The 18,694-nt window shown below is 33.2% G+C and overlaps 2 protein-coding genes across 2 annotated transcripts in view; one reads left to right on the top strand and one right to left on the bottom strand.

Moving 5' to 3' along the window:
* Positions 1-2,970, bottom strand: part of LOC129259660 (cell division cycle 5-like protein) — a 17,019-nt gene extending 14,049 nt beyond the window's left edge. Inside the window, exons 1-4 of the mRNA XM_064098193.1 lie at positions 2,776-2,970; positions 1,692-1,795; positions 1,380-1,541; positions 371-501 (exon numbers count right to left, since the gene is read on the bottom strand). Of these exons, the coding sequence (XP_063954263.1) occupies positions 371-501; positions 1,380-1,541; positions 1,692-1,795; positions 2,776-2,820 (442 nt within the window). The 5' untranslated portion in view covers positions 2,821-2,970. The remainder of the gene's footprint in view (positions 1-370; positions 502-1,379; positions 1,542-1,691; positions 1,796-2,775) is intronic.
* LOC129259662 (glutamyl-tRNA(Gln) amidotransferase subunit A, mitochondrial-like) lies at positions 2,633-18,694 on the top strand. Its single transcript, XM_054897926.2, has 9 exons — positions 2,633-3,090; positions 3,830-3,989; positions 6,384-6,482; positions 7,153-7,249; positions 8,048-8,245; positions 8,824-8,999; positions 10,456-10,568; positions 15,647-17,015; positions 17,474-18,694. Exons 1-8 carry the CDS (start codon positions 3,067-3,069, stop codon positions 15,872-15,874), a joined length of 1,095 nt encoding a protein of 364 aa, XP_054753901.2. The 5' UTR covers positions 2,633-3,066; the 3' UTR covers positions 15,875-17,015; positions 17,474-18,694.

Below are 18,694 nucleotides of genomic sequence, written 5' to 3'. Positions count from 1 at the left end.
TGTTATTAGCTAAATTTGCATATATCAATGTGGATAGTACGAGTTATTTCTATCTCAGATTAACATTTATCTCATCTCATTTAATGATAAGTTCAATTTTCCTCATCTCCTTAGGCTTGTCTAGTATCATATTTGTATAAGGTCTATTTTGAACCAGGTGAGGTTAATGATCATCTGTCAGGAATTTATTCCTAGAAATGTTTGTGTGCTATAAAAGTATGCAGGCTAAAACCAGAGTAATAATATCAAGTCTTTTGAAAGCACATGAGTTGTTACATGATAATGTGAAATGCCCTATTAATGTACAAGAATGGAATATCATTATTTTAGTTTGTTTCAGGAGATGATTTTTAATCGTTTCATTCCTTACCATCTTCATCCATATCAATAGGATCAGGTCTAGCTGGTTTAGTCTCTGGATTAGGATCAATCTCTCCTGGTTTCAGCTTCCTTGGATCATCCATCGTATCCCCATCACCTTCCTTCTTCTGCGCTTGATCACTGGTCATCAAAATGATACCAACATCTCAAATGTAAAACTGTTCAAGAACTTAGTTCTAAAAGAAACTAGTTACTCAAGGTTAAAAACATCTTTCTAAAATACTATATTTCATACATGTATCTATCTAAAAAGGTAATATTAGGAAGTAAATTTCCCATGTGTGCTCTCAAACTTGAAGTCAAGACTTTCATCTGTATTCATGAGACTTTTGATTTTACAGATGTGTATCGTACAGGATTATTTTATCTTGGACGAACCTTTAAAGTAGCCATTCATAAGACATGACAGGGCAGTGACAATAAATTGCCTTGCTCAGAGGCACATGTGCTGTGGTCAGGTTTTGAACCCTGTACCTTCATGTGTAATAGGGTTCCTTTGACCACTTGAACATGACAACTCCACAAAGGCTGTTGCTTTATTAAAACAAAGGTACGAGCCTAAATCATAGTTTGATATCAATACTCATTCATTTTCCATCAAAAGTTAATGTTATATCTATTACAACCAAGCAAGCAAACAGTATGGCCTCTGTGTCTCAATTTCAATGCGAAATACATGCTGTATGATTGGTTTGTTACGCATGTGTTCCTCAAATCTCTGAATACATAACTGTTATGTATTCAGAGACACTTAAACATGTATAAGTGATGATATAGATACCAAAGCCAATACATCAATAGGTTTGCAATAGATAATGATACATTCATAAATGAGTTACGACAAATTGAATCTCATTGCTTGGCAGAGCAATTGTGAACAAAACTGCACAATACAGAAGTAATCAGAGCACAAGAATTACAATTTGATAACCATTTCAAACTCCAAAGGCCTATAAATTAGATTTAAAATCTCACTGAAGAGTGAGATCGTAACTTACAGTAAGATTTCATATCTTTCCAGACACTGTGCTGCAGTACGTCCCACAATGGGTGCAATGGTCCTCCATTGGGTAGGCATGAGCTTAGCCAGGTGTAGGAGCTTCTCATCTTCCTCTCGACTCCATTCTGTTTTCTTGATACTCGGATCCAGCCATTCAAACCTAAGATGAAGAACAAGAGAAAAGCTGAATTCTAATTTCAACGCACAAGCAAATGAAATATCTACACATTTGATAAGGAATTAGGAATACCTTCCATATGGACAGTTTTAAGAAAACACTACATCCCCATGATAAATTGATGTAACTTACCATCTTGCTTTGCATTGTTTAGCTGATTTCCTGTGTAACAGTGAAGCAATTCTAGACCACTGGTTTTTGCCATATTTCATCACAGCTGCCTTGAGGATTTCATCCTAATGCACAAAAGAAATAGGATAATAGGTTATTGAAAAATAAAACCCTTCAAAGTTCAATTATGAAATCATACTAATAAATATTTCTAATTTATATCGAAATACATCTTAATCCATGTGGATATACATTGATTACCTGCACTTAAATGTACTTAAAATCCATGAATAAATTCTCACCAGAAGAGTAAGTCAAGCCTCACAAGCAGCAGACATGTGGACTGAGGAGGACTGAGGTCATTTAATCTTTAAAACAGGGTTGTATTATAACATTAAAGTTTTTTTGTTTTAAAACGCCTTAAATCCTTTTGTTTAAAACATTTTTACCCCAATAAACAAATTAAATTTTATGATGAATTAGGGGTAAAACTGACCTATTTGTAGCTAGACAAAATATTCTAAAAGTTACACGGATTCTTTTCCGTAATCTCCGTAAAAAAAATAAAGAGTGTCCCATAAGATCTCCCGTCTCGACGTGATGTCTTCTATACTTGGTGCATTAAAAAAAAATATGTTCATATAATGTATTTCAATTTGATGGCCCTTGTTTTTAAATTCTCTGTTGGCCATTTTTTATGAAGGCCAAGGGCCTGGCCCTGGCCCAGTAACGTCCTGGCATCGGGACGGTCTCCACTTCGAATCAAAATGACTGAGTGATAGTGACTGATGACTGAAATAAATTAATTTAACTTAAATTAATGAGGCATGCCATTAATGATGGGTGTTAAACTTGCCACAATAAAAGTTAAAACCATTTCTTTTTCCTTAATTCTGAATTTCTGATCCTTCAACACCTTCAATTTTGAATTTTCTTTCTCACACTACCCTAAAATGCACAATACACACTCAAAAAGCACGTCATACACTGCAAAACATGCAAGTTTTTTTTGCAAAGATCGCCGATTTAACTGAAATTTCTGATGGATTTTAACTCAAACTAACATATTTTTAAGGGAGAATAAGACTAAAACATAAATATTTACTTCAGTGTTCCTCCAAACACCTCCTTTAATCTGGATTCGTGGCATTTTCACAGTCTTTCTTGTCAAAATTCAGGTTTGAGAAGTGAAAAGGGAGAATATCACGCAACGAGTTGTAGTTTATTCTCCTAGCTATGCGCTAGGCGCTAACCGGAAAAGAAAGAGAGAATGCACGTACTTTTGCGCCGCGCATTTTAAAGATAATTGATAAAACGACTGGACAAAAATCTACGTTTTCTCTCGCGACAGTTGAGTGCGCTGCGACTTTTCCAATAACAGTTAGATTTACGAAAAATGTTCGGTTTATCTATTCGTGAGGTAAATATAATTTATGTTTCTGTTATATCTTTTGTTCGGCTCTTTGTTCATGTAAAAGTAGTATGTATTTCTCTGAAGTAAATGTTTAAATTGACTTTTTTTTTTTTAATTTACAGGGAATTATTTTGTTCACCTCAGTCCCACAAACTCAAAAAATTGTGAGAGCTTATGTTATTGCAATATTGATTACTCTTCACTCGTGAATTTGTTGACTTTGGCAAGTTTGGGCCTGGGACTGCAGCATGTGATCGAGGGGAAAGGGTGGGGGCGGCATATCATAGATCAGTATGCAAATCTATCAGTCACTATAGTCTATGGCCTAGATCTATATCACCATACATACATGTGGTTAAGACTTAATTAAGTTGATGTGTGTTCGGTTAATTCCATAATTTCTAACTAAAAATTAGAATAAGATCTACATAAATGCCAAACAATTTGGGATCTAAATTATTTCCTTACCTGTTTAAAAACTATTTTCTGGGTATACTATAAGTTAGTTGAGCTTGAGCCTTGAGGGGCTAATAATCGCCTGATGGGTGATCACTTGATTTATTTGATAATTTTGTTCTTGACATAATCCACTCAAAGTCAAAGTTGCGGAACATAGATATACTATAGCCTTAAGACTTAACTTTATTAATATTATTTTCCAGATGTAAATATACATGTAGATTGAAGCATGAAAAGTTTATTTTTCAAATCAAAGTTTCATTTTTTTAAATTTCCATCATTGCAGATTGCTCTTCGCTTACGTGATGGTCGGCTTTCGGTCACTGAGCTCTGTTCCAGATGTGCAGAGAGGGCAAGGCGCTGTAAAGAGCTGAATGCTATTGTAACAGAGTGCTTTGATCAAGGACTGGAAGATGCAAAGAAAGTCCAAGACAAAATAAATAAAGGTAGTTTCACTTTTACTGTTACAGTGTTAGTCTTAAATTTTCCAATGGCTAAGATTGAATTTTTTTTATATGAATCTAGTTTATTTGTGTTATTCATTTAAACTATCATAATCTCTATCTTTTCAGATTTGACTATGTTTACATCTTCAGAAGATGAAAATATTTTTGGTGGAAAAATTTATGTTACAATCTAGGTAGATTTTGTCAATCTTTTTTTTATATTTTCTTTCACACAACTTTTAATTCATAAGAGACTGCTGATTATGTGAAGGTTTTTTTTTTTATTCCAAATACAAATTTCAATTATGGAAAGCAGATTTCTCATTTTCTTAATGGTCAATAAATTTTTCATTCTTCCATTCAGTGTTCAATTGTTTAGATTTTTTAAAGTTAAAATTCATGGTAAATTATAGTAAATATTCCAATCTTGCTTAGAGCACTATGCACAATATGATTCATGTTCCAAGCAAAGATTCCATCGTTGTGTTTGTCAGTGTTTAGATAACAAATGATGCCATGAAATTTCAGGTTTTCAACATTTTTTGTTGATAAGCATCTGTGTCTCTCTTTTCAATTTGGTTTATAGAAATTTGATTGAATCTGAATTGGCCAGACATTCTGTGTAGTCAATTTTTCAATATTTCATTTTATTTTTCATCTTCATAAGATATCAAATTAGTCAAATCAGAAAAACAATGAGATACTGTAATGAGAATAACACAGAATCAGATGATAGATAAAGGTCAACAAATAACATGTGGAAAATATTAATTTTCAAAGCATGATGTGTTATCTCTCCTGAAGTTCTTGGATGATTCAGATTCATGCAAGATTAAAATATTTAAATTTTTTGTGTGTATTAGTGTTACTCAGTTTTAAACTTTCATAATATCTTGGTTCAGATTTAACTATGTTTACATCTTCTGAAGATGAAAAATTAACTATAACTTATTGAGGTGAATGTTTTTTCAATGCTTTTTTTCATACAACATGTAATTGACTAAACAGGAGTTTACTTGAAAGGGAATTTTATTCCAAATACAAATTGCTAACATAGAAAGCAAATTGCTCATTTTTTTAAAGAAGATAAAGTCCTAATACTGTAATCTTTCATTTTATCCAGTTTTTGTTTACTGTGTTTCCATATGAAGTTGGCTATTATTAAAAACAAGTTGGATTCATATTTGATCATGGTAAATATTTTATTATGCATATTGCTTACAATTTAGTTTACATTATGTTTCCTGAAGGAAATATTATATTGTGCATTTTCAATAACATACCATGTTTTGAAAATTCATATTTTGAATGTCACATATATTGAAACACATTTCTATTAATTGAATATGTTCATCCAAATTGTAGAAGTAAAGTATTAGAGTATCATAAACTCTACGTTGTTAGATTCACCTATGTTTACATCTGATGAAGATAGGGAAAATGATGAAGGTGTAGAATTGTGCAAGCTTTATTTTTTTCTTTTACCAAACTTTTTATTATAAAGATTTTCATGAAGTAATTAAAGGTTATTTACGGTCTTATCCAGAACTTTTTTTATGTTACAGCTTTGAGTATTTTTGCCCTATTTTTTCCCCAGATTTCAGCTGTAACCCACTATTATTTTAATCCACACTATTCTCCCTTTTCCAAATCCCTTCACCCTCCATATATTTTCTTCTTAATTTACCCTAAAAGGCTTAAATTTCATTAAATGCATTATTCTTACATAGATGTTCAGGTTAGCGAGTTTATGCCTGGTAATCAGATTTGACAAGTAAAGGTTGCTATATGATTCTTCTTGGATTTAATAAGTATATTGATACTAAACTGGACAGCAAAAGAAAGTACCCACCCCTGTCAAAGGCCGCACACAAAAATTTACGACATAAATATAAACAATTTTTGTACACAGGTGTGCTACAATACCCATTACTAATCACATGTACATAAGCAATTGAATATCTTCATAACAAAGAAGAACTTGGCATGCATAGCATCTTTGTCTCTGAATCAAAAGTCCCACACAAAAGCACTTTCCACCAAGCAAAAATGGCCACTGAATGGACAACATCTTTTAACAACCAATATGTCAAAGTGAATGGACGGCTCATTCTGTTACATTTTGTGACTTTTGATTCAGTGACCAAGATGCTGTACATGTCATTTTATTTCTTTGTAATAAAGATAATCACTTCCTGTTGGGTATGTGATTACTAATGGATATTGCAGCATACCTGTGTACAAAATTGTTTATTTCTATGGGGTGAATTTTTGTGTGCAGCCTTTGATAGAAGTGGGTACTTTCTTTTGCTGGCCAGTTTATATTCTAGAATTTCAATTATGTTTCAAAGAGTGACACTAAATGAATCAATGATCCAATTTGTCATTTATCAGGTGCATCTGTAGGTTGTTTAGGTGGGATACCTATAACTATCAAGGACAACTACAGCACAACAGGGCTTAGAACAACTTGTGGCTCAAAAATGTTAGAGAGTAAGTAAACTTTGTGTAGTTGTGTCTTCTGATAGTATGGTTTGCATTACTTTTCAGCACTTTTTAGATGTACGATAAGTTTGCATAGGAAGAGGATTACCGGTATTCATTTTCTTACCCTTGACTATACATGTATGTGAAAAGCATGTAATGAGAGCTTCTTATTGGATGTACAGCTAAGAAGCTTTTACACCATAGAAATTCTGGGAATTCAGCTTTTGGCATTTCTGGCCAGGTTAGCTACTAGTTTAGAGGACAGTGTTTTAGATCATAGCTAATTAAATCATACATAATAAATGATAATAATAATATACATTTATATAACGCTTAATACAAATGTTTCTAAGCACTCCATACTGACACTGAGGCCTTCAAGGAATTCCTTCCTACTGAGTTCCCATTTACTACACCTGGGTGGAGAGTGGCAAATGTAGATAAAAGCCTTGGCAAAGGCTGCGAGTGCTGTGGTGGGAATTGAACCCTGGACCTTGTGGTTCAAAATCTAGAGATTTATCCACTGAGCTATAACACTTCTACATTTATTTCATTCTCATTCCCCTCTGGATGATGGACATCACCTTTTACTGGTCAACAACCAAATGGTGTCAAATACCTATCAAAGCCGAGTACAATTTTCAATGATTCATTGATTCTTTATTTTTCTTTATAGATTATAAGCCACCATACACAGCTACGGTGGTAGAAAGACTTCAGGATCATGGTGCTATCCTTCTGGGAAAAACTAACCTTGATGAGTTTGCCATGGGGTAAGCTGTTTTATAACATGATAATAGAATCATTACTGTCCTAAATTAATGTATTGGAGTACAGTATCGTTATTTCAGCAGACAAGACTATACAGAACAAATAAATTAATGAATTGATTGATTCCAGGGCTACTTTTTTTTTACTCAACAACCATTTTTTTACATTGTGTCATAATTTACATTGGATCCTATGGGAGTGTTAGGGGCTCTCTTAAATTTTTCAGGGTATTATGATATATTTCAGGGGTGAATTGGCCCCAAGCCCCCATTTTATTTATTGCTGATGGATTTGCATGAGCATACAAGCTGTAAAGAAAGTGCTTACACTGCACTCCTGATCTGTTCCTACATTTTGAACAAGTCAGTCAGCTAGCTTCCCATCTGGTTTCGCTGCTGATTCATTAATACCATTCTGTGTTTAACAGATGAGACCTGATCCAATTCAAAATTATTTTTTATGGTTACTTTGGAAAGGACTTCTATAATTTATTATTTGATTTGATATCTATAAATGTGTGCAATTTACGTTAAATTACTCTATTCCTGGTAGAGCTAATGATGTAAGAAGAATATTCCCTTTGTACTTTGTTAGGAAGCATTTCACAAATTAAGCCTCTAATTACTTTTAGAGCACCTCATTGATGTCAAAGATGATAATGGTGAGCTAGATGATTTAAAGTGCTCCAGCTTATAATATTTAAATATTTTAGAATGGAAATTTTTTATTACACATTCTGAAATTCTATTGAAAATACCTAAAGTCCTTTCATCGTTTCATCTTGTGATATTTGTCTGAAGGAGTGGTACAACAGACAGTTTGTTTGGACCTACACGTAATGTATGGAGGTACCCCTTTCATCGGGTCAGGAAACGTCAAGCCCAGAATACTGGAGGGAGTTATAGTTCTGAAGATGATATCATTGATTCTGATTGGTTCGTTAGTGGAGGCAGCTCAGGAGGAAGTGGTGTCGCAGTAGCCAGTGGGTCGTGCCTGGCGTAAGTCAGTTATTTCTCCTATCTTAGTGTTAGCCCTTTTTCCAAGTAGATTCATAACACTTTCCTGGTTAGCTTGTTTACAGTATTTTGTCATGCACATCTTATTTTACACAATGTGTCTTTGTCTATGTTTTTTTTAATTCTTTAACAATGATTTTAACACCATAAAATTACGTGTTATCAAATCAGTATGTATTATTTTAGAAGATTCATTTAATCATGTGTGCATTCCCTACTGACTGCATCCTTGAATACTGTATTTTTTATAAATTTCTTTACTATAATTTTACATACTTATTGCCCATTATGCCTCCTGGCATGTATGAAAGATCTCCACTCCTGACAGTTCTATACCTTCTTCTGGACACTCCTTCAGGTCATGTTCATTGACTTTATCTTCTCAACATTTATAATTATTTTAACCAATATTCTATTTCTTCCCCCTTAGAGCTTGATTGAGATACAGAAGGATCTATTTATCTTCAGGCATCGTTCTGTTGTGAAGTTGGTCTTTGATAAGACATTGATCATTTCTTGATGACTACTCCATTTTGTATGTTTATTTGTGTTCCCCACAGAGCTCTGGGCTCGGATACAGGTGGCTCAGTCCGTCTTCCAGCATCATTTTGTGGCGTCGTCGGTTTGAAACCTTCTTATGGTCTTTGTTCAAGGCATGGCCTGATATCTCTAGTCAACTCTTTAGATGTTCCTGGTATCTTCACCAAGACTGTAGATGATACAGCAACTGTATTAGGTATTATGAGATCAGTCGCCTTAAAGGGATGGTCCGGGCTGAAAATATTTATATCTTAATACATAGAGTAGAATTCACTGAGCAAAATGCCGAAAATTTCATCAAAATCGGATAACAAATAATAAAGTTATTGAAGTTTAAAGTTTAGCAACATTTTGTGAAAACAGTCGTCATGAATATTCATTAGGTGGGCTGATGATGTCACATCTCCACTTTCTGTTTTCTTATCTTGTTACATAAAATCACAATTTTTTCATTATTTCATACTTGTGTGAATAATATGTCTCCCTTATAATGAAATAAGTTGCAGCAATAAATATCTAATGTAATCAGAAATGTATATATATATTTTAGACCCTATGAGTAAGTCACTCACACTAGTATGAGGTTAGTATACTATACTAACCTCGTACACCGTACCGCGTTTGACACTGGATGGCAAACATCGCTTCATTGCAGAAGTAATATTTGCCGAAACTCCTTCCCGCTACTCATCGGGGCTCTTTACGATAAGTAGCAATACAATCATAATTTTATATTGAAATTCAAAATAAAAAAAGTACAAAAAAGAGCAAATTCGCTTACCTCGGCCTGGAAAGTGACTTCGCATGTCTCTTCTACGGAATACAAGGAAGCCCATTGGTAACGCTAATAAATTTCACAACCTTGATTTAGCTCCTCGGTAATTTTATAACTGCCTTAATTCTTTGAATGCGCAATTCTTATGATTACTTGACTAATTATGGGCACCAATAAATGGAATACCTTCATAAACATAATTCAAGATTATTATTGGTGATGATAACACTTTTTTTGCAAATAATTTAAAACGATGACTAATAAAAAATTAAAAAATCTACGTACCTGGAATGAAACCAGCAGTACAAGCTTTAACAAACGTCAATAATACGGTCTACCGAAGTCTATACGATGAAAAGATTGGACACTTCACGGTCTTTGCGTAATGCTTTGCGTCGATTTGCGTGTAAAATAGTTTAGGTGCCTAGTCTTTCCCTTGTCATGTCTTTGATATGAATATAAATCGCGCCCTCTTTAGGCCAAAAATTGAGGTTGTTGTTCGACAAGCAGCGCGACGCCAAGAGCAAGAAAAGATGAGGAACAGAGGGGAATAGAGTGCTCAAATAGACTTCATATGGATCGGTAAGTGAAATTGAATTATTGTATGAGATTATAATACATGAAGCAAGATCGATTCATGCAAGTGCATGGAAGTGGTTTATCTGGACTCCAGGAATCTCCAAATTCTGTGGAAGGATCAGCTCATAGAGAGTTGCATGCGTCGTGCCTTGAATTTACCGTGCACGGCGGCAGCGATGCACCCATGGGTGTGAGTAAGTATGATTATGGTCATTAAAGCATTTGAAAGCACTAGGTTTTACTTATTAATTCTATGAGATTGAATAATATTTCTGTGTTCCTCGTTATTCTATAACAGGTGCTATGGCAGGTCATGACCCGATGGATTCCACAACCGTAATGGATCCATTCACACCGTTTACCTTGCCAGATGAGATCGATGTGAAAGGGCTTCATATAGGTATACCTCAAGTAAGTATTGCAAGATTAAGAATTAACTATATCAGCAAATATTGAGGAATGAAAACTTTAGAAGAGCAGAGTGATTTGCAGGTCTTATATTTGTACATTGTTAGGGCAAGACTATTTGTCTAAAGGGCACATTTATATGTTACAGCAGAAACGGGAAAAGAAACAATAATCTGAGCATTAAAGGGGTACTCCAGGCTGAAAATAATAAGATTTTAACAGATTAAGAAAAATCATACATACAAAACACTGAAAATTTGATCAAAATCGGACAAGGAATATCAAAGTCCATAGGGCACATATATATTACAGCTGAAACGGGAAAATAAACAAAGGACACAAATAATATGAGTATTAAAGGGGTACTCCAAGCTTAAAATAATAATATTTGAACAGATTAAGAAAAATCAGACAAACAAAACACTGAAAATTTGATCAAAATTGGACAAGGAATAAAAAAGTTAGATTTGTATTATTCCGGTGAAACAGTTCTTGGCATGTCTTCATGAATATTCAATGAGCAGACTGATGATGTCATATCTCCACTTGTTCTTTTGTATGTTATTATATGAAATTAGGTTTATTCTGGTTTTTTCGTTCAAGAACCAAAAATAGTGGAATAACAACTGATTAAGTGCATTAGATATTCATTGCTGCAACTTATTTCAGTACAAGGGAGACATGTCATTCACACATGAATGGAAAAAATGAAACAATTATGATTTTATGTAATAACATAAGACAAAGGAAAGTGGGGATGTGACATCATCAGCCCATTTAATGAATATTCATGATGACCTGCATAACTGTTTTCACAATATATTGCTAAAGTTTAAAGCTCAATAACTTTGCTTGTTATTATCAGATTTTGATGAAATTTTCAGCCAATTGCACTGAATTTTCCTCATTTTATTTAGATATAAATATTTGCAGCCTGGAGTATCCCTTTAAAGCCAGTCAATGGGGCATCCACAGCACTGACCTAAATTTACTACGGTAACCAGAAAACACAATCACGTTTATCTCAAAATATGAACCTATTAACCCCTCAAATATTAATGTACTCCCCCCCCCCCTCTTTTTTTTTCCTTGCTGCAGTGATGTGTTCTTTATAGATATGCTTGTGTTGTTGATAATTGTATATTTTGTTATTTGGTGCCCCTTTTTATAAACTTTTTCTCTAGGGTCACCTTACCATCATTGTATTTTGTCTAAAATTTTGTTTTTAATATGTTAGTATTGTGTTTTTTTCTCGCCTGCATAGCAGAGCGAGACTATAGGCACGTTTTTCTGATGGTGGTGACTTTGGCATCGTCAACATTAAAATCTTAACCAAGGTTAAGTTTTTGAAATATCATCATAACTTAAAAGTATATGAACATCCTGCCTGAGTTTCAGGTCACATGACCAAGGTCAAAGGTCATTTAGGGTCATTGAACTTTGGCCATGCTGGGGTATATGTTGACTTGTCATCATAACTTTAAAAGTTTACAGAGATAATTTATGAAACTTGGACATAAGAGCAACCATGTATCCTTGAATATCTTATGTGTGTTTCAGGTCACATGACCAAGATCAAAGGTCATTTAAGGGCAATTAACTTCGGCCGTGTTGGGGCTGTTTGTTGAATTGGAATCATAACTTAGAAAGTGTATGGATCTAGTTCATGAAATTTGGACATATGTCTCGGGATGTTTCGGAGACCCAGTTCTCATCTACTTTCTTGAACTGATTTCCTTTAAATTAATCAGTTTAGAAAACCAGTTTAGAAGATCGTTTTGCTAGCGTCCTCATCACAATCTCCTGATATGGTTTCCAGGACCACTTCACGTAGAGTGGTCTTGTTGCAATGGGAATGCTCTCAGTGCGGTTATATGTTTATCACAAAATTTGAAATTGCAGCGTACACATAATCATCAGTATTCTACACACCGTGTGTACTGAGTAGCCACATGATCAAGATCAAATATCAATGAACGTAGTATTGTATCATTATATGAATGGTGTTTTTTATGAATAATTATTTTATAGTAGTTTACAAGTCAGCACTGCTTTATTGAATCGCGTGATGCAGGTGAGACCGCCAGAGGCATTCCACTTGTTCTGGCATGGAATCACTCTAAACTGGTTTCCTCTATTGGTGTAAGAAAGTAGATGAAAATGGTTCTAAATCATAATTTCCTCAATCAGAAAGAAGAACATAGCTTATAATGGGATAAAAATAGGAATTATTAATTTTTAAGTACTTTGGGAGATTTCCAAACTTGTTTCTTTCAAACAAGGATATACTTGTCTTTATAATCTTTATCCTTGTGGTGTATTAAAGTGATACCACCTTTCATATTCTTACATTCACAGACCTGCAAAAAACACTTAAAGTGTTAGTGTGGTTTTTTTTTTCTTCTAGTAATATGATATATTCCTCTTTGTTATGAAAGTGGATTTGATTAGTTTATCTTGCATGTGTGCCAAGTCAAACAAGTGTTGTGCAAGCTCGCCATGGGGACATTTCACAAAACACTTTAAACTTAACCTCTCCTGGGTTGAGTGCAGCAAGATACAAATTAATTCCTTGCAGAAGTGAATTGATGATGTGGTTGGATGAAGGCAGTAAAACAGAATCACTTGACTCAGACACTTCTACTTATCATAACACAGCATAGAAATCAATTTAACAGATTCATATTGACAATATATTGATAATGATACTCATGAATTTCTATTTTAAGATGTGTAGTAGTGAATAAGATATGCCTATTATTTAAAAAAAAATGTTTCAGAACTGTAAAATAAATGGTTACATGCAACATGTTTTCTTTACAAAGACTAAGTTGAAAAAATAACTTAAATTAATGGTTCTTCAGAAAAGCTGAAGAGGAAGAGGAAACTAAAATGTTTTAAGTGTTAGAAAAACATGTAAACAAAATACACTGTATAAAGGAGAATGAGGAATAAAAAGTAAAATAGAATAGAAAGTTGACGGAAGAATAACATGAGAAAAAACATTTCTCATATTCATATTCTTGAATATATGCCCAGATCTCTCTCCCTCACTCCTCCCTCTCCATATCTCTCTCCATCTCTCTCTCTCTCTCTTATTCCTTAATTTGCTGAAAACCCCATGTATCTGATTTTTGTCTAATGTCGCCCTCTCTCTCTTCTTTGTGAAAATATATTGCGACAGACTATTTGATTGATGCACACTATAAAAACTTACAAAACTATATACTCCCTAATTACTTAAAATCTCCGAATCTGCTTTCAGTTCTTTCTCTTAATGACAGCCACTTTTCATCCCACCCTATCAACCATTGTCTACTTCATAATGTTCAGTTTTAATTGCAATACTGAAACAAGATATGCCTGGGATTTATAAGTATGTTAGATAAAAAGCATAACTCTGCAACATGATATCTGCAACGATTGAAAGTTAACTTTTATGGGAATGATATTAACACATTGCTTCTGAGTATATTAAAGCAAGGAGTTTTAAGAGATGGAGAACTATCCAACACATTCCCTTTAAAGCCACTTTGATGCCGCAAGGATAAAACATGTTAGACATGTTCTTCATTAGATTTGTCGTGTAGACAAAAGATCCCCACCCAACAACAGATGTACTGGCCAGATACAATAGGAAATATGCTTTTGTAATGCTGCCTCTGTTGGGTTTTGATGAGCAGATTCATTGCTAGTTTTTATTGGGAAAGCAAAATAAATGTTCCAATATTTATTGAAATATGATTTGAAATTACTCGACTGGCCGCATGTGTCTGTATTACTATGACACATAACATAATAAATAGATATATTCACTGAAACTAATCTTAATTTTTTGCAATGTAGCATTGTGTGGCAGGGAATATTTTGGCTTTACAAATTTGAATAGCATTTTTGGTCATGAGAGAAAAGCTCTCAACTAAGTAATGTACAGTCCTATGTAAAAATATGCATTACAAAAGACTTTATGCATAGCAGTCTTTCAAAAATATGGAGCAAATTGCGATGCGATATCAGGAAAATTCTCTCTGTGGAAATTTGTAAAATGTTGATTTCAAAATTGTCAAATTCTGAAACTGTTATCATACAATATTTCACCCAATTTCATGACATAAGGCTTTGAGATATATTTTGTCATGTGTTTAATTTCCACATTTTGTGATCAAATGAAATTGGAAATATTCGCAATTATCTACTTTTAACACAGATCACTTTTTAGTTTTTCCATGAAACTGTATAGTGGCATCACATGGCACCACCAAAGGCTACATTTGTAAAATGTTGATTTCAAAATTGTCAAATTCTGAAACTGTTATCATACAATATTTCACCCAATTTCATGACATAAGGCTTTGAGATATATTTTGTCATGTGTTTAATTTCCACATTTTGTGATCAAATGAAATTGGAAATATTCGCAATTATCTACTTTTAACACAGATCACTTTTTAGTTTTTCCATGAAACTGTATAGTGGCATCACATGGCACCACCAAAGGCTACATTCTTTTGTATTTCTTTAGAAATCAGAAGCTACATGTACATGAATTAATTTGCATTACATTGTCACTCCATCTCTTAAAACTTCTTGGTATAAGTAACACCTTTAAAAAAGCAGTTTAATACCTGAATTTGATAATAAATAGGTCTAAGATATTTTTTTTTCATAGTGATGCCTGTGAAATATCAAATGCTTATTCTCTGAAGCTATGAAGAATGGAGTCACCATATGTTAGATTCAGACTCTTCAAATATTTTTACTGTTTGCCTTCTAGAAGTAAATTGTTTTTGTACAAAGCCTAAGAGAATTTACATGGTTCTGTCCAAAGTTTAGGTAAAGGTTCTATATTTTGAATTACATTGGACTATAGTTCTAACATTGCAACCTTTAAAATGTGTATTGACTGTTCATTTCATTTTTTGGTTCTGTATGAAAATTTGATTTGACCAATTTCATCTGACATTGACAACCAATTTGAACCTTGAAAATTAATGAATCTTTAGACTCACAAAGATTGATACAGGTATTTTAATGACATTGTTTCATTTCTTTTCTGCTTGTCTTTTGATATTGAATTATAGGAATACCATGCCCCGGGATTGAGTGAAGACGTCTTGATGGCTTGGTCCAAAGCTGCTGATCTCTTTGAAAATGCCGGTGCCAAAGTGAGCCCAATATCCCTCCCCCACACCCAGTATTCCATAGCTGTTTACTCCGTCCTCAACACCGTAGAAGTCGCATCCAATATGGCCAGATATGATGGAATAGAATATGGTACGTATTCTTTGTTTTTGAAATATGAAATGTAAAGAATGACTTTAACAACAGAGATGAGAAGGCCTAGTAGTGACACTTATAATTGACAGTTCAGGTAGGAATCTGAATAAGGGCAAATTGTCCACTGCTGTTCAACTAAAATTGTAATTTATATGGAACACCACTCATTTTTACAGTTTTCTTGCAGTTTACAAATATGTGCCATTTCTGACACATTGAGGGCCAATGGCCCTCTGCCCGGTGACTTTCTTTGCTCTGCTCTGAACTATGTTGCACAATCCTGCACTTTTTCATTTTTCATTTTACATATTCATTAGAGTAATTCTTGATTTATTCTTAATGGTACCTAGCTTACATTTTCCCTTGTAAGATAAAATGCATTGTCATTTATTATTATTCACAAAATATGTATTGTGTTTATGATATTACACTTTTTAATAGATATTTCACTAGTTCCTGTAATTTATAGCTTAAGAGATAGAAACTTTAAATATAAAGGTTTTGAAAGTTGATTATATTTTGTGACAAATGGGGTTTTGCATGACACTTACCTTCAATCCCCAATAAAGTGGGATTCCTGAAATAACAATAATAATTCATTACAAGAAAGTTGAGTTGCAGGTGAATACAGATGAGTGATAAATTTGCTTTTAACTAGAGGTCTTGTGCTCGATTTTGAGACTTGATCGTGATTTCAATTGAACATGCATTTATTGCAAAGCTCCTCTAGACAGGTTTAACAGTGATTATGAAGGGAATGTATATGATATGCATGCTTTATTCGTGACATGAATATTTTAGGATTGCATGAGAACAATAAGTGAGTGGTCAATGAGTGGTCATTCCTGGTTATGAGTCAAGGGATGTAAGAATTGAATGTTACACAGGAAATGGTCATCTTTATTGGTCAGTGGTCAGAGTGTCAGACGGGAGGCCCTCGTTATACATAGCCTAACTTATTTAAAGGAATTTTCCTTCTAACATCAATTACGTGTAGGTTTTTTTATCACTGGAGATTTCACAAAAAAACAAATCGAGAATAACATTTTTTTTTTTGCATTAGAATTCAAACAGCTGTCCCATATGTCATGTCGTAAATTTCTTAAATTCTTATTTTTTTATGATTTTTTATCACTGAAAATACTTCTCTCATAGGAGTGTGTATGAATTAATGTGACTGATGCAGAGCTGCCAAGTAGTACGATTTTTCCGTATTTAGTATGTTTTTGCAACCAAAATACGGCAGTACGTTTTTTCTTTAAAAAATACGTTTTTTGTATTTTTTTTTTTACAAAATCGAAATTTATTGAGAAAAATCATCTCTATATGTCTCTATTTCATAAAACGTACACAAATATGGTTATTAGATCAATGTAATTTCAGGTAACTTGTTTTTTTTTTCAATCATTTTGTAAAAACCAGGGTGAGATATACACAAGTTTCAATGTTTTAGCTTGCATGCAGCTTGAGCGCCGTGATGGGCGAGTGCGCCAAGCATTTTATTATGAAATACACTTTTTGGGGGAAAAATACAAAATATTTATCTCACACGGTAAAAATACTGATTTTTTTTGTCAAAATACTGATTTTGGGGGATAAGAATACTGAAAATGCAAAATACAACTTGGCAGCTCTGCTGATGATATATTGAAGGCATTGTTGTAATGATCTTCAATTTCTAAAAATATCGCAAGTTATGGAATTTATATCACATGACATATGGGGGAAGCTGCTTGCATGCGATGTCACAAATTGAAATTATTATGTATGAAATTTCATAACTATATTATTCTTTCATGTTTCTCTCATTTTTCTGTTCCAATGATTTAAAAAAAAAAATTTAGCCCTCCAAAGGCCTTTTATTGAGTCAAATAATTTCAAAATATGCACAAGCAAAAATTATTACACAATCATTAAATGAACTCAAACAATAATAATACTTCACATTTCTCTCAATTAAATAAAGAATGAAGTGACATCCATTTCGTATTAAATTTGTTAAAACAAACCTGATACGATTGAGAACTCTCTCATCTTCATAACTTTTGTAGAAACAAATGTTGTCTGATTATACATACCAAACATTTCAATGCATCATTTCTTTTTTTCATCAAAACCAAAGATTATATTTTCCAAACTAAACTTAACATTTACCTTAGAACCTTCATTTATCAAATTTTCTGTTTCTTTCCAAATTTTCTTACTAATTTTACATTCTTAAAATTGTTTGATGTTTCAATTTAAAAGAATGTAAATATTTCAATTTAAAACATATTTTATCAATAATGCCAAGATGGACTCTCCCCTTTAATGTAATTGGTGATGGATATGTACATTTATCATCCCTATACCAGTAGGTGAATTTAGTTTCAGTTTTCAACCATACTTTCATTCTCATTGTTATCTTGTAAGATGACTTTCACTCTACCTCTTTAATATTCATTTCTACTTTTGAAGACATGTTTTTGTTTGAATTTGTTTTCATATGACTTTAATGCACTGGGAGAGCAAATCAGGGTTGGTGATTTTTTTTTTAATGAAAAATTATGAAACTCAGATTTGTTTGATTTAAATCAGATTTTTTTTTTTTTCAAGACAAAATTTTTTAGAACAAAGCGCAAACACCAAAAATATAATCCTTTACACTGACATAAACTTTAAAGTCTTACATTTCACTACTGGATCACTGAGATCTGAAGAACAGAATCTACCAAGAAATACCGCTTTGGAATTGCATAGGCTGCATTATTCTGCAATTTTATTCAATCTGTATAGAAGAAACAGAAATGAATGCATCATAAGTATTTGTTCAATATTTGCACAAATAAATGTTGACTTTGATTTTACATATC

Source organism: Lytechinus pictus, chromosome 4, assembly GCF_037042905.1.
Source record: "Lytechinus pictus isolate F3 Inbred chromosome 4, Lp3.0, whole genome shotgun sequence".
Classification (NCBI taxonomy): Eukaryota; Metazoa; Echinodermata; class Echinoidea; order Temnopleuroida; family Toxopneustidae; genus Lytechinus; species Lytechinus pictus.
Note: the sequence above shows the minus strand (reverse complement) of the source record. Positions and strands in the feature narration are given on the sequence as shown.